Consider the following 25374-nt stretch of genomic DNA (forward strand, 5'->3'; position numbering starts at 1 on the left):
TGGGCCGGCCTGAGGACTTCGGTGCCTGCAGGGCCCAAGACAGCTAAGCATCGGCTTAGTGGGTCTGGTGGCCTGGCTGTACCTCCTACTAATCCCCCACCCACTCTTCCAGCATCTCACATTGCTGACAGTGACTTTCTTTCCTTTCCGTGCCTCCCAACTCCCACCTCATCGGGCATACACTACCACCATGCGCCTCATCAATACCCATACTCTCGAGCTCGAGACCTTTCTGTACCCTAGACCGTCCTATGCCGTGCTTTCTCACACCTGGGTCGATGGAGAGGAGGTGACGTTTCAGGAGATGCAGAGCGGTGCCGGCTTGGAAAAGCCTGGCTACACCAAGATCAAACAGTGTTGCTCGCAAGCCAAAGAAGACGGATATGGATATGCTTGGGTTGACACCTGCTGTCGGTTTATTCTTCGATCTGTTCTTCTGAGCATTCTTTTTCCCCGAGGATTCCGCGCGCGAAGTCTAACCCGCAGGCACAGGCATCGACAAGACCAGCAGCTCAGAATTGTCTGAGTCGATCAACTCCATGTTTCGTTGGTACCAGGAGGCCCATATTTGCTATGTGTTCCTTGCCGATGTCCAAGAACCAGAAGACACAACGGCCTTTGGGTCGAGCAGGTGGTTCGGCCGGGGATGGACGCTGCAGGAGCTTCTCGCGCCTGACAAGCTCATCTTCTACACATCCAACTGGACGCCCATCGGTGATAAGATGAAGCTCTCCGCCTCCATTGAGAGCATCACGGCGATACGTAAAGAGGCTTTGCGCGGCCAGATGGCATTTCGCGATGTGTCCGTGGCGGAAAGGATGAGCTGGGCGGCGAGCCGGAAGACCACACGGGAAGAAGACATGGCATACAGCCTTCTGGGTATCTTCGACGTCAATATGAGCCTGCTCTACGGCGAAGGCGGCCAGGAGGCATTCCGAAGGCTGCAAGAAGAGATCGTCAAAACGACCAACGACTTGTCCATATTTGCCTGGCATGCCCCTGAACTCTCCAGGGAGCGCGTGGAAATCTGCGTCTTTGCCACAAACGTCCGTCAATTTACCTATTCTTCGAACGTGCCCATTCTCGCAAGCCCTCCTCAGTTTCCCACCGAGTTGGCGGGGGATATCATCAAAGTCCGTCTACCCTTGCAAACGATCCGAGGCAGGTCGTACGGGTTACTCCAGCACTACTTGAGGAATACCCACTGCGTTTACGCCATCCCCCTGGAAGAGATACACCCAAACGTATTTGTACGGCTTAAGGGACAAGTGGCTGTAGTGGAGTATTCCGGTCTGTTTCGGCGGGACGAAAGGAGTGTTTCTCTCGTAATCAGACTACAGAGGTACCGCGAGACTTGGGCGCCCCCTACCTATCGCTGGAAAACCGCCGTCATGTTCAAGAGTATCCCACTCGGCTATCGCATAACCGCAATCTCGCCTTTCGATAACTCCGATGTCTGCCGGGATACCATGATTGGGACGCCCTTCATGGCCAACAGGCCAGTGTGGGTCGAAATTCAGCACAACACTGACAGGAACAAGGTGTTTATCTTCTACGTTCATCCATCTTTTAGCGGCAACGAGTTTCTGCAGTCGCGCCGGGAGGAATGGATCTACCCAGCGCGTTCTCGAGATGCGATATCGTGCCCCTTGGCGACTTTCGGAACGCAATTGGTGAGGCAGCCCGTGTTTACGTCCCTCTGCCGCTCAGACGGCGACGATGATCTCCACGTTTATGTAAGCATCCAAGAATACGCGGCGTACGAGACTCAGGGTCTCTTTGAACCCCTAGAGGATATTCCTCCCGGGAGACTGCATAAACCCAGAGGCTCGGCGCCTTGGGTACAGAAAGTCCTGGTCGTGGAGGTGACCTCAACTACCTCGTTGACACAAGCTGGTAAGCATCGTTTCTCTATTGATGTCTGTTGAAAGCGTGAAAATATTGATTAATGCAATTAAAAACAGCATGGATGCATGCGACAATGTGTGTCCCACGTGCAGTAAGAAATACATGCTGGAGGCTATATCGTTCTCTATCACTGCCGGCGACAGAGAAAAGCGCTCTTGCCAGGTGGACCGAAGCCATCTTATGTTACCATCGTATATGGTTCATGGTTATTATGTTTCTTTCGTTTCTGCTCCTCGCCCATATGATGGGAACATCGGCGCTCAACGCGTATCTTTCCTTGGTGGGGCCGGTTTGTCAGATCCTCGAGGAATTTCAAGGAGCGGCATGGAAGTCCATGTAAGAGGGTCCCGCAATAATATACGATCGTCGTGAGGGAGCCTCCCCACTGCGCGCGCCTGGCTTGGCTTGGTCGTCCTGCGTCTTCCAGTCGCAGGGACTGTCCTCCCCACGGCTCCCCTTATCCGGCACCGGTGTATCGTATGTCTAGCGCCTCGACATCCAGAAGGCCATGAAGCACATCCAGAGGAAGGCCCACATACCGAAGAGGCCGATAATGAACCAGTTGAAGACCCATGTGTTGGGCTGGACCTGGTCAATCCAGGCCTGCTGGTATCGCTCTTCCCATTCTACATGAAATGATACTGCTTCGCGGATGGAGATGGCGGACATGGTGGTTCGAACACTCCCTGGCTCCTCTTGTGCGTGGGCGTCTGTCTGCCTCCTGCGCGGGCTCAATCGGGCTTTCAATGGTGTCGCGTCCGGGGCTGCTTGTGGGCGTTGCTGGAAGGAGGAGCTATCCTGTGATACGGTTTAATCGACGAGAAATACAGTCTATTATGTGTGTAATTGCATGATCAACGTATGAAATATATCGCGTCAAGAAGGGATGTAAAGCAGTCGAGATGTCAATCGGCAAACCGGTTTTGTTTTGTTTTCCTCTCTTGCAGGGAAAGGGGTTGAAAAGGCCTTTGTGGATCGTATCGGGTGGGCCGTACATTGTGATCATCGCATGGATGTTTCTACAGCACATGCAAGGCTCCGGGTGGACATTTCGACGCCGGGCAGGGGTGAGAACAAAAGAACATGACATGGCAAAGAACACGAACAGCGGTCATGCCTGCCGGGCATGCATATGTGTTGTTTGTCTGAACTGCTTTCGCACAGGAGGTGCAGGACGTACGGTGCCTTGGTGCTTCGGTCACTGCCTCGATGCGTCGTCATTCACTATCACGGGCCACCATCGTGGGGTCGCAATATGGTGGGTACTCATCATACCGAAAGGTTGACGAACCAGCCAACAGCATAATGATATATAGTGGGACTGAAATGAGTAGCAGGGGTGTTCTTCAAATGAATGGGCTCACGACTCTCGTGTTTACATACTGTCCGCCCCGCGCCGTGCCGAGTCTACATCAGCTGATCGTGGGATGCGCCGACGCACTCCTCCGGCTCCCGGATCGGCTTCTCGCCTTTCTGGCGATCCTCCTTCGCCAGCGGGCCGCTCCGGCGATTTTCGATTCTGCGTCAGGGGATAGGGCGTTGATATCATCGTTTCTGCAGGCAGGACACTGGACAGTTGGACCGCAAACATTCCAGTAACTTGAAAGGCAGATAATTACATGGAACTCCCCTAGAGCAAGCTTAACGGAGTTCTAACAGTCGATAAAATCATGAAAAGAAATGTCAAGGATTGGGCATTATGTGACGGGTACTGGGTTTGGTAACTGGTGCTAAAGAATGCAGAACATCACATGATATCCAACGAGATTCCATGGGCCAACACTCGCTAATACCCAACTGGTTCTGCTCTACCCTGACTGCTTGGCTCTACTGCTCAGTTCTGCCACACGTGCCCATGTCCCTGATGGAAGCAAGTCTTGTTCCGCGACACGGGCGCGCCGATGGTCAACCATCACCCCCTTCCCGAACGAGTATCCATCCTACTCCAACGACAGACAATCATGCATCCTCTTTGTGTCTATTGAAGAATCCAATCTCCTCCAACACGATGATATCATCAACGGGCCCCCTGAGCTCTGACGTGGGCGTGGCAGCCAAGCGATGAGCGATGCGCTGCGCCATGTCGTCCTCGACTGCGTGCTTTCGAAAGTGGTAGGCGAAGAGAGCCGCCAACGCTACCCAGCCGCTCCCCAGCGCGGCCAAGAAGGCGGCGAGGATCTGCACCTGGGTTGGGACGGGCAGGAGGCTGCTTTGGCCGGACGCGGGAATTGCGGGCGGGCTGATGGCGATGGCTTGCGCGGATGCCGATGACATGTTCGGGTTTTCACTTCCCAACTCTTGTGCACTTCTTCTACATTCAGCAGAACGGAAGTGAAACAGGGTGCGCTCGTGAATTTGGCAGCGTGCGGGAGCAAGTAGGGGGCCTCAAGCCCGTATCGTCAACACTGTGAGGGAGAAGGGGGAAGAGTCCTCAGTGATGCCTATGAGCGGCCGACATGGGTACCAACAGTCGCGATGTCCTCCGATGAACCGGGACAGAACTCGAGGACGTGCGAAGAATTCACTTTCTCTGAAGCAAGTAATGCAAGACCTACGTAGAGCTCCGAGGTCGACTAACAGCCTTCACCTTTCAATCAAGTTTTCCTTTTCAACTCAGCAGTTCCCATTCGATACCAAACTGCAGCGGCCTCATGTCATGTACATCACGTGGCACACATATCAAACCAACAATTGGCCTTCGTCAAATGCCAGTGAATCGAGTGAACCATTCAGTGACAGCCGTACGATGACGACCGAGGTTGGCGCAGAACTCAAGGATTTAGCCGAAACATGGGGTAAAGATAGGCAAGACTGCCGACTGCCACGCTAACTCGTGTGTAATAGATTGATTGCATTGCATTTACATATCTAGGCAGAGCGGCATTCGGGGCGTGCGACAATGCCCGGTCATCTGATCCAAGCACGACAGCCGGCAAGTGTAACGCACATGTGCGCGCCTGGAAGAGCGTCCATTCCCGAACGTCGTACACGAAAACACAGACAACAACTTCTGCCCTAGTCAGCAGTAATATATCTAACATCACTGATAAGACCGGCATGTCCAGTTCGTCGCAGTCAGCGGGCGAGCACGAGACAACATAGCCATGGAAAAGCCGATCAGCGATGAACAGCTGCATGCACATTGGAACGACATGCTTGCACTGCCGGTATCTTACCGTATTTCCCATCTTTGTCACGGCGGGTTCCGCGCTGGAAGACCGCCCGGGAAGCAGACCGGCACGGAGCTGGACTTGCGTCGCAGATGCAGCAACCACGGGGCACTCTGCCAGCCCCACGTTGGACTGAGACAGAGAGAATGGGCTTCCAGCCGCTAGATCCTAGGCAGTTGGCACTTGCCCCCTCGTTGCTGTTGCTTCGTAATCTGTTCATCGGACGCATGCCGATGAGAAGCTTAGTACTGCCTGCATACACTTGCCATATGCGGCCAACACCCCTCACAGCCAGCGCATGCAATTCCAGCTCCGAGGATGTAGCCGCCCCTAGAAGACGTGAATCAAACAGATTCTGGCTAATGATACAGCCGCTTAGAGGCTCCCTCCCTGGGTGGTCTCCTATGTACACCCAAGAGCAGCAACTCCGCTGTAATGAACTCTGTCGCAGTAGCTGCAGGAAAGCTTTGGAGACCATGATATCATGTATGGGCTCCTCTGTTTCCATCTCATGGAAATCGCGGCAGAACTAGACCAGCCTTGTCTTCTTCTGACCAGAGCATGAGTCATTGTGCTCGACTGCATGTATCCAAAATACGGGAGACTCCAAAGAGCCACAAGTAGCTTTCTCGTCTTCGTCACCCCGCCCCGGGTGTGTACGAGCAAACAGGGAGCTCCCAGTTAACACACTTAAGCACCGAAAACAAGGAAGACCGTTGCAGCGAATACTTATTCGCAGGCCGCTCCCCGATCTACCACGACAAGAGGCTGTGCAGAGGGGAGCAAGTACTCGGTGGTGTCCTGGTGCAGAACCCATGGGAGGTGTGGGATGAGTGGTGAAGGTGGAACGACCATATCAGGAGAGAGGAGGCCAAAGGTTGCGCGTCGTCGCTCCTGGACTGGCGCTGATCAATTGGTAAGGGGCCAGTACCGGGTTCGTGAGTAATCGCTGATCGCCTTGGCCGCGTGATTAATCAGTCAACCGGTCACAAACAAAACCTTGGGGCCGGTGCTGAACGGGCAGATATGCGATGCCGAGGCGTTTCGCGTAGATCTCCACAAGCCCGAAAGAGGTTTCAAAATCTTCCTGTTTAGGGGGCTGGCTTTGCTGATTGATGTGTGCACCAGTCTGAGGCCAAAAACCCACGTGGATGATGCATGGTCTGGGAAAGTCGGTTCCGTGAACGAGGGTTTCGCGCGTGAACCGCTTCCTCTCCTACGGACCATCCCGTTTTTCGCCGTCGCGTCGTCGCCGGTTGCGTACAACGTATGAAACGGGGAAGAGAAGGTAGCAGTACTACTCGGTACGGAGTAGGATGATAGGTATGCCGCGAAAGAAAGGGCAAGGGAGGCCTGTCGAACGGGCGGTCAGAGAACAGAGTTTGCACGGAATGCAACCGGCTCTCCGAGGGGTTGGGTAGAACCATTTCCCTTTTCTTCTCTATTTCTTCTTTCAGCTTTCTGATACAGGATGGACCTTGCAAGGGGGGAGGTCGAAACAAACGAATTTCTCCTTTCGAATGGTTGTATGTAACCGTCCCGACGACGTTTGGACGGCGACGACATCGACGACGTGTACGTGTACAGAGTCGTAACATGATGGGGACCTGGCGATCTTGCCCGATGATCTTAATGCTGCGGCGATTGGGTTTTGTGATGCGAAGTAGAGGCAGGTACTTTCTCATTCCCAACTACCAGCAGCGGAAATTCAGTTGAGAACGTGGTAAAGTCTCTCCACTACGCCCACTAATCAACCACTGCAACTGCCACTAAATGGGGCGTGGCTTTGTGTGCAGGGCCAGTGTGTAATCAAATGGGCTGCGACGAAAAAGATAAAAGAAAAAAAAGAAGAAAAATAGCGTTATTGACTTTGTCTCTAATGCGACGTCAAAGCACCGTCGAATGTTGATGCATTTCCACTATCATCTGCTTAAAGACGAGTGGGTGAGTACAAGATTTGGAATACCATGTGACAGGCGCTGAGCGACAATTGACAGATTGCAAGATGGATAATTTCTCAAAACAAGTTATGTCTAATATCGTAGATTCATATTCGTCTCACCACCGCCTCCTGCTTATTAAATACATAGTATATAGGTACAACAGTTGTGTAGGAATAATTAGGTGGTAGATAAGATGATGTGGCTGATGCGGAAACGTATCGTGGATGAGAAGTTGTAGCGTCCTCTGGCGGTGACGGTGGTTGGCGTGATCTTGAGGTAGAGTTGACGTCGCAATAAGATCGCCAGCTATATGTTGCGACGCACAAGTCGTAAGCCAGTGGGTAAGATCCTTTTTAGATGCCGTACCGTCGTGACACTGAGACATTGGCGGGCACAGCGCGGGACCTGGCTTCTTGCGGGGAGACAGCCAGTGGTCATTGCGCATCCGTGGACGGTGACATCGTGGCACTCCACCATGACCGCTCAATGGTCCTGCAGGAGAAACAAGTTGGCAAAACTTGGTAAAATCTGGAGCCTCGACCTCGCTTCTCACCTTCCGCTACTCCAGTTCCGTACCGTCGCGTGGACTGCCACAGAGGAGATCACGTCAAACGGGTACGCGATGTAACTGGAACCCGTCCCATCTTGGGTGAGCAACCAGCACACAACGACAAACAATGAAAATCCATCCATAACGCCTTGATCCGTGTCGCTGTCGCCCGCCCCTTGCTGGAAAAGAGAACAATGTGATTTTTGAAAATTGAGTAGTCTTGATGATGGTGATGGTATTGTTGTTGGGTATAGGTAGGAACCGGTACTTGATTTATTGGGTGTGGTGGGTATCACATTGTTCTTTCAGTTCCTGCACATGTCAGTTATAAGACACTGTTCTCTCTCTCCTCGATCGTGAATAGTGATGGCTCGGACCCATGTGAAGAAAGACGAAATAGGGAATGAGTGTCAAATCAGTTGGGTATAATGCATATAAGTGCGCGCGATGATGGAAGGCATTCTCGTAAGCTCCCCATGGGTATACATAAAAAGACGCAAAACTTGCTGCTAAGAGTCCCTGTTTCATTGAAGAAAGACAGTCAGGAAGACAGTGTTGATACAGCTTGGCGACACACGAAAGTAGTAGTGGGAAATCAAGGGGAGGGTCACAAGTAGAAAGGCGACGTGGAGAAAGGAGAGGGCTATCACTTACAGCAAAGCCAGCGTCAAATCACCGTGGATTCGCGCCTTAAGCGTGACTTCGACCTCGAGGTTGAGATCTAACCGGAGGCGGAGAGTATCGCTCTTGCCGCCACCGTCACCACCGCCGCCGCCAGCAGCGCCGGCGACACCGCCGAGACCGCCGAGGGCACCAGTCGCGCCGTTTACGAGGCCACCAGCGGTCTTGCCAACATCACCGACGGGGGAGAGTATCTTGGATGCCACCGAGGCCGCCGAGGGGACCTCCACCGCCCTGCTTGCCCTTTTGCTTTTGCTTGGTCTGCTTGCGCTTAGGGGGCGGCGGGGGCTCGTAGTCCTCTTCCTCTTCGCTGTAGTCGTCCGAGTAGTCGTCCGAGTAGTCGTCCTGGTCCTCGGGCTCGGGCGGGGGCTGCTTCTTCTGCTGGCGCTTCTGCGTTCTCTCCTGAGAAGACATGGTGTGTGTGTGTGAGTGTGGTATGTGTAACTTGGGGGGTTAGGTGAACTACTGTAGGATGCAGATAGTATGCAGGATGGATAGGAATAGTGTTGAAGGAGGACGGCGAATGGTAAAAAGTTGATATGAATATCTAATAGAGAAAGGGGCGAGGAGTGTCACCAACGATGGACGGCGCTATTTACATACTGCACGTTGAGGACGGTTGATCTGCAAAAAGGGTTGTAAGCAAGTCACCCCACACACACGACAGACTGCATGCTGTCCCCTGTCCCTCTGTCCCTACCCTGAATGAGCTGTCGACGTCACCGATTGATGGCAGGGCCTGGGCCTGAGGATGAGCAGGGGGGTGTGAGGTAAGCGAGACGGGGCAGGACAGGGACAGCAATCTTGTTTTTCCTGCATTCCTGGAAGCCTATCAGACATCAGACCTTCTGGGGCGCCTGGCACTCAAGCCCTCACATTGAAACGATACGAATCGAGATGGAGGCTAGCTACAACCCCGAGTGTCCAGCTAAGCATGCCGGGTGGGGTGGCTTGACTTTACATCATAAGCCACATGTTCTAGTCCAACGGTCTAGCCAATTGACGAGTCGACTGGCTGCCCATTGGGGCTTTGGCGATCCACTGTGGGAACTCAATTAAACCCCTGCTTCCGCGAGTCCATGCACAGGGCTGGAGCTCTTTCGCAAAAGAGTCGCGTAGTGCTCCGTAGCTCGCATGTACCTTCAAGTCGCTTTTACAGAGAGGCGGGCTATCAAATGCCGGAAGAAAAGGAAGCCCTGAGGATTAGGTGTTTGAAGAAATTCGATAGCTACTTTTCGTTCGATAAACCAATGCCCGCCCCCTATGATAAACCCCCTAGCCAACCGCCCCAAACGCCAGGCTAAAGACGCTGCGAAATCAGCGTCGGATGAACTGTCACAAACGAATACCCTTGTGCCTGGCCGCCCGCCCTTCACTCGTTCTGCCCGACCATGCGACTGGACACGCCCAGCTGAAGCTCCCTATGTAGACTGATGACCGCCATTCGGCGCGGCGCCAAAGCCTGTTTCAGATCCCCAGCCTGGTCGTAATAGAGGGCCCAGCCCGACCCGTCGTCCTCCTCGACGGCCAGGAAATACGGGGAGCCCTCGAGGACCAGCCACTCTTCGTCCTCGGACCAGTTCCACGGCCCAATGATCTGGTCCGTGGTGTCCTTGCGCGGGCCATGACGTAGCGCCTTGGTCTCGTTGCTGGCGTAGATCCAGTGCAACGCCGGAGGGTCATCCGACGCCATCGACACGAGGCCCTGGTGGTTCTCTGGGCCCGGATACCCAAAATAAAAGCCGTTGAACTTGTAGCCCGTGACAGGGTGCGCTGGGTGGTCCAGGTAGAGCTGTTGTTACAGAGAGGTGACGAATCCAGTTAGCTGTGCCACTCATCCCGAGAAGGTCCAAGGTGGGGGTGTAGGGGCAGAGTTCCATCCACACACGGAGGGAGAGAGAGAGTTCCGCTTACCTTGTCGTTGCTGAACACCACTGTTGCTTGTTGGACCGGCGACTTGCCGTCTATTGAGAACTTGGCCGTCAAATGGAACTTAATCCTCTCCTTGGCCTGTTGGTTCTGCTTCTTCTGGGCGTCAATGGCTTCCGCAACCCCGATGACCGTAGGTATGGAGCCAATGATCAAAAGGCCAAGACTAGACAGCGCCATGGTGTAAACGTAATAAGAAACCGAGAGCGAGAGAATGGAGAGAGAGACCACCGGGGAAGAAGATGGCTGACAAGAATTGCGGGACGAATGAGAGGAACGAAACGGGCGAGAATACTTGGACACCCCCTTCTGGTATGCTGAACCATAAGCGAAAGGCTGCCGGTAGGTGCGTGCTAAGGGCAAAAACAGGATCTCAACCCTGTGAACCTTTCAGGCGCCTATGTACGTCTAGACATATCACGGCGTGTTGTGAGTAACACCCAGAGTATTTGGAGACCAAAACCTGCCTCGAGTTCAGAATTCGACGCGTAAGATGTGTGCAGCATGCAGTCCGGCGCAGAGTGATAGACTAGGGTATGCGACATGATCTCATACCCGGCGGATACTCCCCAAAAATGGACATGTCCGGGGTGTGTCAAGATGTGGTGGAGACCAAGTACCCAGAGGTCGCTTGACAGTTCTGGGGGGTGGGTGTACAGCACAGAGCCCCCTGTCGTATGCAGGGCCTGGGCCGAATCCTCACGATTCTCGCGGGAAATGACCTAATGCTAAAACTTGAGCATTGCGTCACAGCCGTTGAAGTTGGCAGCCGATGCCGTACCTTGCGATCCAGTGTCTGCCTTCGAAATAACACAAAAGACCTCCACTGCTAGAACAACTTACACGCTTGTTTTCTCACGTTTACTAGTTTCCCCGAACAACAATCTCCCCTGAACACTTGATACCCTTCCAGACTCACACGTGAATCAATACTCTAATATGTCTTCTCAACAAAACACGGCCGAGGCAGAGCGTCCTCAGGAGACTGAGGATAAGCAGCAGCAGCAGCAATACTCTGATGACGAGGGCCAAGAGCAAGAACAAGCCTCCGACAACGAGGATGAGCAGCAGCGAGAACAGGACCAAGATGAGAACGAAGAAGAACAACAACAAGACGACGACGAGGAAGGCCAAGAAGCACAAGAAGACGACAATGTAGGCAACCAAGAAGCCGAGGAAGAGGATGAAGACACCCAACAGCAAGCCAAGACTCAGCAAGACGGCGAGGATGAAGAGGAAGGCCAAGATGAGCCCGAGCCTGAACCTGAGAAGCAACAAGCCAAAGGCCAGAAGAAGGAGCCCAAACCTGAGAAGCCGCGACAGAAGCAGGAAGAGGCGCCGGCAAACACTGACGACGACGCTAAGACTGCGGTTGGCGACAACCGTTCACCCTCGCCCAAGAAGGAGCAGGAGCTGGCCAAGCGAGAGAAGAAGCGTGACGTGGCCACAGAGGAGAAGCCGCGCCGCCGCCGCCGTAACCAGCCTTCCTACATGGAGTCTGACAGGGAGAACGCTCAGGATAAGCAAGTGGCCCCCCGCCGCAAGAAGAAGAACAGCAACAAAGCGCAAATGCAACAACAAATGCAGCAGTGGCAGCAGCAGCAGCAGATGCAACAAATGCAGCAGCAACAACAACAGCAGGGAGGCGACAGTGGCGGAAAGAACCCACTGCAGCTTCGCTTGGACCTCAACCTCGAGGTCGAGGTGACTCTCAAAGCCCGTATTCACGGTGATCTCACCCTATCGCTCTTGTATGTATACCCACCCATTTCTTTCGTGCCCTCGACTCCCCATGTGCTCCGTCCTCCTGTTCTTTACGCGCGACCAACCCGTCCTGGGTGGCGCGTGCATTCAATATTGGCCGTTTCTCACCATCAACAACTTTAGTGAGTAAACTGGCCACAAGCATCACGACGCAACGATAGACGAGGAGTAATAAGAGGGGTACCAGAAGTTTCGTCTGGGAAGACCTTCAATCTCCGCACACCACACCGTCTTTCTAGGAGGGGCGTCAGCACCGGGGTGGGGGTAGAGAAGTCAGCAGACAACCATATTGGAATGCAGGCGACTAACCAGGCACCCATCATTACAGTGAAGGCTTGTAGTAGGCAAGCAGTCGTCCCAGTCTCAGCGGCCTGTCACTTAGTCAAGCACAAAGCCCTCGCTTGGCTAAGGAAGAAAGGCCATAGCTTACAGGGGGCTGGCTGAGTGATTCTTCCTTGTTTGACTTCTTTGCGGGAATCTTTGGCATATTAGTTTTAATTTATTGGGGAAGCATGGAGTTGGAGTTTAACGCCGTCATGTATGAGTAAGGGAAGCTTGTACTTGTGTAGATAGATGATGGAACTGAACTTACGAGCAGTTGGCCAAATCCTCTTAATGAATGTATCATACCCAATCCCACAGCTGCCGTCTTCACACCGCGCATGAAGTGTAACGCGCGGAAACGTGCTTTCGTTACCACAAAATCGATAGCACTAGTGCTTGCTCAAGCGTCGCTCGTCGGGTGAGATTTGCGACGCCGAGGTGTGGCGTGCCGAAGGAATGCGGCTGGAATACAGGATGTCTAATGCCTGTCAAGTTTCAGAACGGGCCGCCGCTAGGGTTGGTCACCTAGCGCGCTCACCTCGGCGTTCAACAGGCTACAGGGTGTTTGCGAGCAACGGTTCTCCAGCGGTCGCACTATGAATAGTAGCAAGTAGTGGTAGACTTGGACTACGACTAGCTTGTCGCGCCCTCCGCGGATACGAAAGGCCCTCTCAGGCTTCTCGCAGCAGTAACTGTAGGTTCGGAGTATTCGTAAGCGAGGAGAGAGTGCACTCTGGAAACGAGAAAAGGTGCATGCACGCGCAGGCCGGCAATAACGCGCCAGTCAGACTCTGTCATAGTGCGCCCGAGACATGCAGCGTGGCGTCACTAGCCACTGAGTGCCAGGGTGGGTTTTCTTGATTGTTCTCGGTGGCTGGCCAGCCCAGACCTCATTGGCGCCGCGATAAATTAATCTCCCAGAAACCCCGGTTCCCTGCCTTGACATCATTGCTGGGGAAGTACCTAGTTGGCGGGGGTGCGATATGGGATTTGTCGTCGTCCAGAAGTCGTCGTCGAGGGTACTGTGCGCAGCTAGGTCGGCCATCCGAGTGGAACTTCCATAGTGACAAATGCCTCCTGCATGTACTTGCCTGAACCGTTCAATTGGGTCGGACCGCGGGACTGCGACTTTCTTGCCTATGTGAGTACGGAGTACATATCAATTACATAGATCTGAACCGCCCGCCCGAATTGCTATCCCTTGGCGTGGCGTCAGTCAGTTGGTTGCACGCAGCAGAGCAGCTAATACTTCGACTCTCCTGTCATGCAACGTCGAACAAGATCCGAGCCCTTTCCCGTAGATTGGCATCTCCCATTGTTCCGCAACATGATTGCTACTGCCGAGGTGATACACAAGTGCGGAACGGCCAGCCACAGAACGGACATGCACCTGATCTGGTGAGACTCGACCGGTGCTACTTCTCGACTGACTTCCTTTGGTCCAGCGACTAGTGACAACAACTTAGTTGTCTCGCGAGCTGAATTGAGTTCAACCGTCAACACGGGATTTGTAGGATAAGGTTGTGTAGAGTTTCGAGCATTGCCTATTTCGATCACTGCTCAATGCACGAGAGTTGGTGCTCAAATCCCGGGCCGACCGTTGGTAGGTAGTAGTCGGCTAGGGAGCAAGGGCGAGTCTGTCTGGCGTACGAGTATTCGATTCATGTTTGTGGCTAGGGACCTCTATAGACACCCCCGTACCCCCGCTAGGTTACAGCAAGTACCCAGCCTACCCATGGCGATCATCCGCAAAAGCTCGGACGGGGAACCGGCGACAGGATTGTATTCGCTGTGGTTACCTGCCTGCCTTTCGCAGCCACGATCAGTGCCATGGGGAAACCGATATCGATCGCGCTCATGCATAGAAGTGGTCTTCGAATGTGTCCAGAGTCTGGTGGAATCTGAAATTTGATAGGGGGACTCGATCTGCCAAGAACCAACTCTCGTCCAACTGCAGCTGTCTCTCTCTTACACCCGGGATAGGTTCACCCCGGATCCCGTATTGCACGCGGCAAAGCGGCATACAGGTGTGAGCGAGGCACTTATGCAATGAGGTCATAGTGAGCAATTTTGGACCACGAGAAGAACTACTGCTACAATCCAATCTCTCCTGGGACACAACTTCCCAGTTTGTTTCGTCTCGCAACTGCTCTGGGGCCCTTGGCAGACTGGCTGATTGTGGACAATCCCGAGCCTCCTTTTAGTGGCCGGAGCAAAGCTGCCACTCACACCCACTGTCTGCTCCCTCTTGGCCCGCAAAAACAAACGAATTCTCAGAGTCCCCCTTTCACCAATGACGAGCAACCGTTGGTCCTAGAAGTCTACTAGCAGCAGATCCTTGACAAGGTGCCAGGGTCGGCAAGGCTTGGAGTCTTGGGAAGAAAAGTCACGGTAGCAGTGAGCAGGCAGTTGGCAGTTAGCACATACATAGTGCAGTTCGAGTAGCTACTCTTCAGGGTTGGGGGCAATAAATCAATCTGACGTGTGGCTGACCCCCCAAGTCCGACCACTAATTACGTCGTATATTTCCAACAAGTAACTTGGTCCAGTGGCAGAAAAATGCCAGTACCCTTGTCCTGCATCCATCCATTGAGGCTGGGATCGCGATGAGGTCGAAACGATTCCGCGAGGATAGGGGGACTGGTGGTACATGGACAGCATGGGGTGCAGATGGCGAGATCAAATTGCCTGTCCTAGCTGTCCCTCCACCTCCTCATCAAATGTCCAATGACGCAAAGAGCTTGGGGCCATGATTCATGGGCTAATAATAAAACTTCGTGTGTAGAACGACTACCCTGCTGCTGTTTCATCCGTGCACATATACATCACAGGTATACTCGTTATCTCTTTTGAACGTGAGGAGACTCACGACCTTCAAGACTACATGAATGCTCCCCGAATCTACCGACGTCGAACTCTTGTATAAGCTCATCCTTACAGTTTACTCTTTTGTCTTCTTCTACCTCAATTTCAACGGCTTCCGTACGTTGACTTTAAAGATGGCCGACACCATGGCTACCCCACAGACCCCTTCCACCCGGAGAACTCTGTTCAAACCTTCGACCAAGACTCCACCTGTCAAGAGATCTAACAAATCCTCGACATCAACTCCCCAGAGTTCCCAGCTGGCCGGCGCCGACGCTCCCAGCAAGCCCGCGGACGAGTCGGCGCTGCAGTCAGCGGCCGAGTCGCGCTCTGAATCCCCCACAGCCCCCAAGAGCTCGTCCAAGACGAGCTCATCCAAGGCCACCAAGCCTCCCAAGACCCCTTCCAAGCAGACGCCCTCTAAGCAGCCTGCGCTTGACGATGTCGCCGAGTCCACCACTCTGGCACCGCTTACCGACAAGGCCGGCGCCGAATCGGGCAATTTTGCTGGCTCTGATGCTGTTGGACTGGTAGACGACGACAACGTCTCCACTTCCAACGACACGGTCGATCACAGCACAGACGCTGCCAAGGAGACCTCGAAAGATGCCCCTGCCACTCCAACACGCAAGCCACGTCGCTCAACCGTCCAGAAGAAAGATTCCTCTGTTGACGAGGGGCAAGACGAACCCGCAACAGGTTCCACCAGCAAAGATCAAGATCAATCGTCTGCACCGAAGAGTTCCGCTCCCAAAAAGACTTCTACCAAAGAAGCTGCCCCCACCGACGCTGCCCCTCAAGATTCTGCGACCAAAAATTCCGCGCCTAAGAAGAAATCGCGATCCTCCACCACTTCCTCAGAGCCCCGCGCGCCCCCCAAGAAGCAGGAATCTGCTACCGCCTACCAAGACGATAGCGACGACGACGACGAATCAAGCATCTCGGGAGATTCGGGAATTGCGATCAAGAAGTCATCTTCCAAGCCCAAGAAATCTACTCCCAAAGATTCGGGCGCTGCAGACGCTGCAGACAAGCCCACAAGCGCTGTGAAGAGCAAGAAACCCTCCAAGGACGACGTTCCCAAAAACATCTCGGAAGCTCCCGACAGCGCTAAGGAGTCCGCGCCCAAGAAGTCCTCAGAAGACTCTGAAGATACCAAGGTTGTTGCGCCTAAGAAGAAGAAGGCCAGCACTACGCCCAAGCAATCTTCGAAGCTAGTCGATACCCCCCGAGAACTCTGTTCCCGCTGAAGACGCGCCCAAGGCTGCCCCAGATTCTGCCCCCAAGAAGACGCCCAAGCCCGCTTCCAGAAAGCCATCTCAGACTGTTCAGAAGGCCGAGGACTCTACAGCCAAGGAAGTCGATACTTCTGACATCAAAGACAAGGCACCCAAGGAAGACGTTGCACCTGGCCCTAGGAAGGCATCCAAAAACCTCGACAGCGCTAAGGATTCCGCGCCCAAGAAAGCATCGAAGTCCCCTGAAGACGCCCAGGATTCTCCTGCTCCTAAGAAGTCATCCAAGTCTGCCGACAGTGCTAAGGAATCTACTCCCGGGAAGGCTTCCAAGACTTCCGACGAAGCTCAGGACTCCACACCCAACAAGGCATCCAAGACTGTCGACAACGCCCAGGACTCTGCACCCAAAAAGACATCTAAGAAGGTCGACAGCGCCAAAGATTCTGCACCGAAGGAGTCGGGTAAATTTGATACCAAGGACGATTCACCAAACGCCGCATCTACCCCGAAGAAGACCCCTGAAGCCACAGGTTCTTCAAAGGACCTCTCGCACAAGGGTTCAGCAGCTATTGACGACGCTGACGGCTCAGCTCCCAAGAAGGAAGAATCCAAGCCCAAGAAGACTCCCAAATCCCCTAGCAAAGACGTAGCATCGCAAGATTCAACCTTGAAGGAGCCTGCCAAAGACAAGGCATCCAAGGACCAAAAGTCTGAGCCTAAGAAGTCTTCCCACCTCCCCAGCGGAACCAAAGACGACGCCTCTTCTAAGGCTTCTAAGGTAACTGAGACCGCCGAGAAACAAGCTCCCAAGGCCACGAAGCCATCGTCAGACAGTCCTTCGTTGTCCAGAAAGACCTCCTCTAAGCCCGCACCCACCAACGGAGCCCAAGAGAAGGCTTCTAACGCGACCAAGGACGAAGGTGTGCAAGAGATTCCCGAGGCAGCCAAGGATCTTGCGAAGCAGCTTCCAGGCGGCGACAGTGACGATATCGACGACCTTGAGCGCCCGAAGGATCTCGTGAAGTATTTCTCAGATTTAGGTCACCCTGAGATGGGAGAGTTTATCAAAGCTCTTATGTCACAGGCCCCCGAACAAGAAGAACACAAGTCCGATTCGAAGCCTGAGTCGCAGTCTAAGACTGAATCGAAGACTGAGTCGAAACCCACGTCGAAATCCGAGTCAAAGCCAGAATCCAAGTCCAGCATGCCAGACGCAAAGGATACTGGAAAGGATGGCGCTGTCGATGGATTTGACGGCATCTCTCGGGATCTGATGCAGGCGCTCCCGAAGGATGATGAGCTCGTCGGCGAGACCAATGCCAAAGTTGACGAGGCTGCTGGAGAGGCCAAGTCCAAGACTTCTGATGCCCAGGGGAAGGGACAGGATGCTGCTAGCGATGCGTCTCAGAAGGCCGACGAAGGCAAGAAGACTGCTGAGAGCGAAGCAGGCAACCTAAAAGACAAGGTTTCATCGGATGTATCCAAGCAATCCCAGTCTGCTGGCGACAAGGCGAAAGATACGCAAACCAGAGGCATCGACAAGGCTTCTGGAAAATCCCAGGACGAGAAATCGTCCCACGGCCAACAAGATGACCGCGAAGCTGGACAGGATCAGTTGTACAACTTGAGCAGTGGTCAACAACAGAACGGGCACAATGATGACGGACAGACTCAATCAGTTGATAACTACGGCAGGCCGGTACGGATCAACAAACAGGTGAACTTCCCATTGCCAATCCCTGAGAGACCCAACGCTTCCAGGCAGGGCTCCAACACGGGCGCTGACGGCGGGGACGGGTCGGAAGACCCGCCCGAGGAGTTTTTGGATCCATTCATTCATTCTCCTCAGGTGTCAACGGCTAACATTGATCCCATCCCCAAGATCCAAAAGATTACCCCCATCGGCAGCCAGCCGCCGCCCAACCTATCCGACCTGGCCAAGGGACTTGTTGGCATGACCGTCGATGATGTCGCCAACGTGGTCGACGAGGAGGGCAAGGTCCTCGGCCATGCTACTGGTGACTTACCGTCGTTGATTGGAAAGAAGGTGTCCGAGAAGGGTGAAATCTACGGCGATAGCGGGGAGCTCATTGGCTACGTCACGGAGAACTTCACTTCGGAAGCACCTGAGAAGCCTCAAGCAAACAAGGAGGAGACACCTAGGGAAGGAGCACCTAAAGATGAAGAGCCCTCCCGTCCTTCCACTACGCCGCTGCCTGGAAACCTTCAGGTGGATATGGAAGGCAATATCATGGACAGCAATGGCAACATCATCGGTAAACTCAACAACCAGCCCAATGGCCTCAGTGGTGCGCTTGTCCAATCCAACAACAAGAGTCAAGGGCAGGGCCCCCGTGAGGAACCCAAGGAGCAAGAACCGTCGGAAGAGAACAAGCCCAAGACAGATGACAATGGCATCCCCGCCGACATCTTCCTTGATGTCAAGTCTACTTCAGATGGCATCCAGTTGACCATCAGGATTCCTACGGTATTCCGACAGGAGAAGAAGTTTGAGGTGAATACGGAGGAGCACAAGCAGGCAACTGCGTGAGAATGATTTGGTGCATATTTTCCTGTGCCCGTTATCACAGACCCATGCGAACAGCGATGAAGTATATTGCAAGCATGGAGACGAGAATATTGTTTTGATTTGTTTGCATCTCCTATGGTCTATGGTGGCTAGCAATCTTGATGGGGGGCAATTTGGGGGTTGGTAATTTACGGCATTGTAAAATAGGACGAAGGCAATTGCGTGTCACGATTTATGAAATCACATCTTCATAATTTTATTATCATAGTTTTACTTTTACATCCATCATCCAATTTCCACTGCCTGACTTGAGAACAGGAAGAGTGAGTGCCACAGAATGGCTGGGTTGATGGGGAAAGCCACAGTCCTAGAAACTGGGATGAGGGAAAACAACCACTTCCAATCCCCCTCCCCCCCCCCCACCTCCATTGCTACTCACACTCTGCGATCTGGGAGAGAGACGGAATGCGACGGCACCAGCCATTACGCCATGACTAGCCCAAATATGACGTTGTATCCCGCCGATCACCCAATTGCACCAATCCGGAACCTGTGGCTTGATGTGACGGCCAGCCAAGTGTCGCAGAGTTGGCCAGTTGGGTTCCTTTTGGGTCCAAAAACCTGATTGTCGTCCAAAGGACTTGGGCTACCGAATGCTGTGTGTCAGCCACCTTGGACGTGACGTTAGTCTAGACCCGAAGTACTGCGGGGCTTCTGGAGCTATGGAGTAAGCCTCATCGCCGCGAATATGCAGTGCGCAGCATCTCTGCCGTCTTGCACATCGCATGTACTCACATCGTGCATCGACAGGGATGGAAGACAAGGGGGGACGACGCCGTTATTGCTAGGTGGACTCCTCCGCCCGTCTAGCCGTCTTCCTGTCAACGCTCCCTGGGCTCCTTCGCCTCGCTAACAAGACGAAGTAGCAAAACCAATTTGACGGAAACAATCGAGGACTGCACTAGGGAGACTAGGGATCGATCATTCCGCGAAGCCGTTACCAGCTTTTCCATCTTCTCATCCCACTAGCTGGGCCTACCGGCCGGTCGATCAAACGGTCGCTTGATCCTCCCACACCCCCTCACTGAAGTACTGCCACCAAGTACCTGAGGCAGGCAGCAGGCTGCTGGCTCAGACGGGTAATTCTGTCGTCTTGGAGGTGTGGCTCTCTTTCTAGTGGCTGAACATTCGCCTATTTGTAGGTTTCCGACACTACTTCCAAGTTTTTTCTAATGGATCCAGGTCCTGGACTTCAGTACATACACTCACCCCCCAAATATCCAGCATCGATATCCTGTAAGCCATGAACTCCAGCCCATGCTGGCTCGGAGAACACGTCCGGCAGCTTACGCATGGACATGCAGTCTCGTAGCTGTACTGTGCCGATGCTGGCATTCAAAGCCAAGTACACGGGCAGGCAGCAAGTAGCAGGGCCTGCAGGGAGCCTTGCTCTGGTCTATCTGGAACAACAGAGCTGCCAGAAGCAACCAACATTACTTCATGGGAAAGAAACATTCCCAACTGCCCCGTTTTGACGGCCTAGATGCTCGATGATCGAGATCCACGTCGCCTCCACCCTATGGCGTCGTGTGAACCATCTCCGTACTCATCAACCACATCGACGAGAAATCTTGTTTTCCGACCCAGATTCCGAGCAATGCCTGCCAATGGAGATAGCCCGTGAGCCCACCCAGCTAGAAAACGTAGTCTGCCCCGGGCAGATGATCCACTAACGGGTACTGGAGGCTCCTTCGAAAGAGTCCGTCGGGTCGTCAATGTGTCAGTGATAGCGACTTGTAAGCAAGCAAGCAGCAGCCACACCCACCGAAGAGCCTCGGGCACAGCACCATGCAATCCCCAATCCCCTCCCCCTTGCACCAAGTGGGATCTGCAGAGAATCCGGTTCCCATCCAGGCTCAATCCCAGTAGCCTCAAGTGTGGCTTGATATCATCGCTCTGCTTTCTATGGGTGAACTGTGTGGATGACGTTCGGACGGTTTCTGCCAATTTGGGCATGACGTCGAACTCACTGTTGAGCCCGGCACCGCACAGGAGGACTCATGCGAAACAGTCCAAGATAGGTAGGGATGTCAAAGGAAAGCTGCAGCTCTGTAATCTATGGAGTATGTTTCCGTCGCGTAGCCCAACCGCGGCATGGGCTGTCAGTGACGTAAGTAGTCTGGATGCCGGCACCGTCTGCTACACTTACACTGATGGAGGCTACTGGACGGCTTCACCATCGTCATCAGTATTTCCTATGGAGCGAGACGTTTCACTTAAATACAGAATACACCCGTCCCGTTACACCCTCTTCTGTTAATTCTTCATGACCATTATTGATAATACTACTCCCATTATACCCCAAATCGAATGAGTGAATACACTCATCCCGCTGTACAACATCTACTACAACCACACAACCTAACGAATATTACGAGACATCAACCTGTACAAGTATTACCCCTTCCACCTCCCCACAAACCTCCACACGACCCAGCCGCAATTCATCCCGCCACCATGTCTTCAGCCGTACAAGACGCATCCAGCAAGTTGGGAGACGCTACCAAGAAGCTGGATGACACCAAGAACCAGGCCGCCGACACTGCCGAGAAGGGCACCAAGGATACACAAAAGACTGCAGGCGATGCTAAGGACCAAACAACTAAGAAGGCCGACGTGCCGCGCAGTGTGCCCGACACATCAAACTACAAAGACACCGCCGACAGCAAAGTCAAAGACACCAAACAACAGATCGACGATGAGGTTGACGACGACGACCTAGACCCCTCGACCCACGAAGGGGACGAGGGCGAGATGGTGCCGGCCGCCGGCCGCATCAACGAGAAGGGCGAAGTCATCGACGATGATGGCAACGCCATCGGCCGCGTGACTGACGGCAACGCCAAGGACTTCGTCGGTTACATCGTTACCCAGGAGGGTGACGTTCTCGATGACGAGGGTGGTATTGTTGGCAAGGCCGAGCCTCTCGAGGACGTCGCCTCGGAGCTGGGTAACTACACGACCCGCTCCAAGGACGCTACCGACGATGCTACCAAGCTTGCTCAGGATAAGACCGAGGGGCAAGAAGGCAGCGGTGGCCTTGGCGGTGCCCTGGGTGGTGTCGGCAAGGCGGTCGGTGGTGTCACAGGCGGCGTCGGAAAGACGGCCAAGGGCGCTACCGGCGCGTTAGGTGATACCGCCAAGGGTGTTACCGACACTGTTGGCGGTGCCACAGGTACCAAGGACGCCACGGACAAGGTTGGTGACACCGTCAAGGGCACCACTGATACCGTGGGCGACGCTGCCGAGGGTGCCACTGGCGCCGTGGGTGACACCACCGAGGGTGTCACCGACACGGCCAAGGATGCTACCAAGCCCGTCGACGACACTGTTGACGATGCTACTGGTGGTGCCACTGGCAAAGTCGGCAAGACCGTCGACGAGGCCGGTGACAAGGTCGGTGAGACAGTCGATGATGCTGGTGAGACTGCCGAGGGCGTCACAGACAAGGTCGGCGAGACTGTCAACGACACTAAGGAGGGTGTAGACGAGGAGGCTGCTGAAGCCACCGACAAGCTTGACGAGACCGCCGAAGAGACCAAAGACAAGGTTGATGAGGCTGGTGAAGACGTCGAGGTACCTGAGGGCGCCGAAGACGTCAAGGATAAAGCCGAAGGCGCCGTCGACGAGGCTGGTGAGGGCGTCGAGGTGCCTGAGGGTGCTGAAGACGTTGTTGACGAGGCTGGTGAAGCTGTCGAAGGCGCCGAGGAACAAGCAGATGAGCTCGGCGAGCAAGCTCCCATTGAAATCCCCGAGTTCGCCCCTTCTGTTGCGGCCAAGGTCGTCGACATGTTCGAGGGTCCGTTCACTGTTTCCGATGATGGTCAAGTCAAGGACCAGAATGGCAACATCCTCGGCAAGCTGGCTGAGGGTCAGGACCTGCAGGAATTGATCGGCAAGGAAATCAAGTCCATCAACGAGAAGGGCGAGCTGCTGGGCGAGGACGATGATGTCTTAGGTCAGGTCGACCTGGTACCCGAGGGTACCGTTGTTGATCGCATCCGTGAGGAAATCCCCGAAGCTGGCGAGCGCCTCGACGCTCTTGAGGAACAGGCTGAGAAGAACATGCCCAGCATCTCCATCCTCGAAGGCCTTTCCATTAACAAGATGGGCAACGTCGTCGACGAGAAGGGCAACCCTCTCGGCCGCGTCAAGTCCGGCGAGCTCAAGAAGATGATCGGCAAACAACCTGATGCCGAGGGCAAGGTCTGGGACTCCCGCGGTAATGTTCTTGGTGAGGTCGAGGTTCTGCCCGATGCCATCGAGAACGTCTCGGGTCCTTTCGAGGACTTCCCCGACGCCACTGTCGACAAGAACGGCAAGGTCATCTTCGACGGCCGTCAGGTCGGTATGGTTGTTGGCGACGACTTCCAGAACCTGATTGGCAAGAAGGTCGATGCCGATGGTGACATCATCGACAAGAACGGCAACGTTATCGGCAAGGCTGAGCGCAAGGAGGAGGAAGAGCCTGAGGCTGAACCTGAACCGGAGCCAGAGCAGATTGACTACTCTACCCTCAAGGACAAGAAGGTTAACAAGTTCGGCAACGTTGTTGATGACAAGGGCGCCGTCTGGGGCCATGTTGTTCAGGGTATTTTGAAGCATCTCGTTGGCAAGAAGGTTGGTGATGATGGCCAGATCTTCAACGACGCCGGCAAGGTCATCGGCAAGGCCGAGCCCATTCCCGACGAGGAGCGCGAGGACGTCAAGGAGGATGGTCCCTTCGCCGACTTCGATGGTGCTGTCGTTGGTGACAAGGGCGCTGTCATGTTCCAAGGCGAGCGTGTCGGCACCGTTGTCGAGGGTGATGCCAAAAAGCTCAAGGGCAAGACCGTTGATGCTGATGGTGACATTCTCGATAAGAACGGCAACCAACTCGGCCGTGCCGAGCGCTGGGAGGAAGAGGAGCCGGAGCCGGAGCCGGAGGTCGACTTCTCGGCCCTCGCTGGCAAGCGTATCAACAAGGCCGGTAACGCCGTTGACAGCCATGGCGACATTTACGGTCGCGTCATTGAGGGAGACCTCAAGCGTCTCATCGGCAAGATGTGCGATAAGACCGGTGCCATTCGCAACGAGGGCGGCGACGTTATCGGCCGCGCCGAGCTCATCCCTGAGGCTGAGCGCGATGGTATGAAGGAGGGTCCCTTCACCGAGCTGCCCGGCTGCACCGTCAACAAGGAGGGTCACATCGTGACACCCGGCGGTGACGTCGTCGGTCGCCTGACTTCAGGCGACGCCAAAGCCCTCTTCGGCCGCGCCGTCGACGACGATGGTGACATCCTCGACAAGAACGGAAATGTTCTTGGCCATGCCGAGCGCTGGGAGCCCGAAGAGCAGCCCAGGGACGTCAGCCCCATGGCAGGTCGCAAGGTCAACAAGGAGGGCAATGTCGTCGACGAGAACGGCGACCTCATCGGCAAGCTGACTTCCGGCGACCTGGAGAAGTGTGCCGGCAAGAAGATTGACGATGATGGTGATGTTGTCGACCAGAAGGGCAGCATTCTGGGTCATGTGACCCTCATCGGTGACATTCCCGAGCCCGAGCCTGAGCCTGAGACTGAGGAGGAGTCTGAGGAGGACAAGCAGAAGCGCTTGCGCTTCGAACAGGACCGTGAGATCGCCAAGCGCATCTGTGTTTGCATCGAGCACTCGCTTGACAAGATCCGCCCCATCTGCAAGATGATCACCGAGAACATTGACCGCGTTGAGCGTCAGCCCGAGGAGGAGCGCAACGAGGAGGAGCTCGTCAAGACGGTTAAGCCCCTAATCGAGGAGGGCGGTAAGATCTTGACCGAGGCCAACGGTGTCATCCGCGGCCTCGACCCCGATGGCCGCATTGCCGGCAACGCCAAGGGCCGCGCCGCCGCCCACGAGGCCAGCCCCGAGGAGTACCACCTCGCGGACCTCCTCAAGGAGCTTACGGGCACCGTCACTGAGACCATCGAGAACGCCAAGCGCAAGCTCGAGGATATGCAGTACGCCAAGAAGGAGCTCAACCCGCTTTGGGGACTCCTGGCCGAGCCGCTGTTCCAGATCATCGCCGCTGTCGGTCTGCTGCTCTCTGGTGTGCTGGGACTGGTTGGCAAGCTGCTGAACGGTCTTGGCCTCGGCGGGCTGGTGAACAACCTGCTCGGTGGTCTGGGCCTTAACAAGGTTCTGGATGGACTTGGTCTGGGTGGTGTCGTTGGCGCCGTTACGGGCCAGGACAAGAAGAAGGGCGGTGGCAAGAAGTAAGTCTCTCATCACAGCTACATGTTTATGAACGACAATCATACTAACAACATTCTAGGGGCGGTGGTTTCCTCGGCATCTTGTAAGATGCTCTCTTCCTGTTTACCACATAATTACGAGTCTTACTACGCATCTACCTTCATCACCTCATGATCTCTGGTTCCCGCTGTTTTCACGATGA

The 25374-nt window shown here is 54.4% G+C and overlaps 8 protein-coding genes across 8 annotated transcripts; 4 read left to right on the forward strand and 4 right to left on the reverse strand.

Annotated features, from left to right (window-relative positions):
* Positions 1-1391: 1391 nt before the first annotated feature.
* Positions 1392-1928, forward strand: PG998_005113 (uncharacterized protein; the record flags this gene model as incomplete). The annotated part of the gene is made up of 1 exon (XM_066871931.1): positions 1392-1928. The coding sequence occupies one exon, from the start codon at positions 1392-1394 to the stop codon at positions 1926-1928; it is 537 nt and encodes a 178-aa protein (XP_066732028.1).
* Positions 1929-2391: 463 nt separating this feature from the next.
* On the reverse strand, positions 2392-2905 carry PG998_005114 (uncharacterized protein; the record flags this gene model as incomplete). The annotated part of the gene is made up of 2 exons (XM_066871932.1): positions 2392-2706; positions 2768-2905. 2 exons carry the CDS (start codon positions 2903-2905, stop codon positions 2392-2394), a joined length of 453 nt encoding a protein of 150 aa, XP_066732029.1.
* Positions 2906-3867: 962 nt separating this feature from the next.
* On the reverse strand, positions 3868-4182 carry PG998_005115 (uncharacterized protein; the record flags this gene model as incomplete). Its single annotated transcript, XM_066871933.1, has 1 exon — positions 3868-4182. One exon carries the CDS (start codon positions 4180-4182, stop codon positions 3868-3870), a length of 315 nt encoding a protein of 104 aa, XP_066732030.1.
* Positions 4183-8221: 4039 nt separating this feature from the next.
* PG998_005116 (uncharacterized protein) lies at positions 8222-8666 on the reverse strand (the record flags this gene model as incomplete). Its single annotated transcript, XM_066871934.1, has 2 exons — positions 8222-8486; positions 8518-8666. The coding sequence occupies 2 exons, from the start codon at positions 8664-8666 to the stop codon at positions 8222-8224; spliced, it is 414 nt and encodes a 137-aa protein (XP_066732031.1).
* Positions 8667-9624: 958 nt separating this feature from the next.
* Positions 9625-10361, reverse strand: PG998_005117 (uncharacterized protein; the record flags this gene model as incomplete). Its single annotated transcript, XM_066871935.1, has 2 exons — positions 9625-10044; positions 10167-10361. The coding sequence occupies 2 exons, from the start codon at positions 10359-10361 to the stop codon at positions 9625-9627; spliced, it is 615 nt and encodes a 204-aa protein (XP_066732032.1).
* A 759-nt stretch (positions 10362-11120) lies between these two features.
* PG998_005118 (uncharacterized protein) lies at positions 11121-12068 on the forward strand (the record flags this gene model as incomplete). The annotated part of the gene is made up of 1 exon (XM_066871936.1): positions 11121-12068. The coding sequence occupies one exon, from the start codon at positions 11121-11123 to the stop codon at positions 12066-12068; it is 948 nt and encodes a 315-aa protein (XP_066732033.1).
* A 3212-nt stretch (positions 12069-15280) lies between these two features.
* Positions 15281-18923, forward strand: PG998_005119 (Lea domain protein; the record flags this gene model as incomplete). Its single annotated transcript, XM_066871937.1, has 2 exons — positions 15281-16297; positions 16353-18923. The coding sequence occupies 2 exons, from the start codon at positions 15281-15283 to the stop codon at positions 18921-18923; spliced, it is 3588 nt and encodes a 1195-aa protein (XP_066732034.1).
* A 2496-nt stretch (positions 18924-21419) lies between these two features.
* Positions 21420-25196, forward strand: PG998_005120 (uncharacterized protein; the record flags this gene model as incomplete). Its single annotated transcript, XM_066871938.1, has 1 exon — positions 21420-25196. One exon carries the CDS (start codon positions 21420-21422, stop codon positions 25194-25196), a length of 3777 nt encoding a protein of 1258 aa, XP_066732035.1.
* Between the last annotated feature and the right edge of the window lie 178 nt (positions 25197-25374).

The sequence above is a fragment of the Apiospora kogelbergensis genome, assembly GCF_038363985.1.
Source record: "Apiospora kogelbergensis strain CBS 113332 chromosome Unknown utg000003l_segment0_segment0, whole genome shotgun sequence".
Lineage (NCBI taxonomy): Eukaryota > Fungi > Ascomycota > Sordariomycetes > Amphisphaeriales > Apiosporaceae > Apiospora > Apiospora kogelbergensis.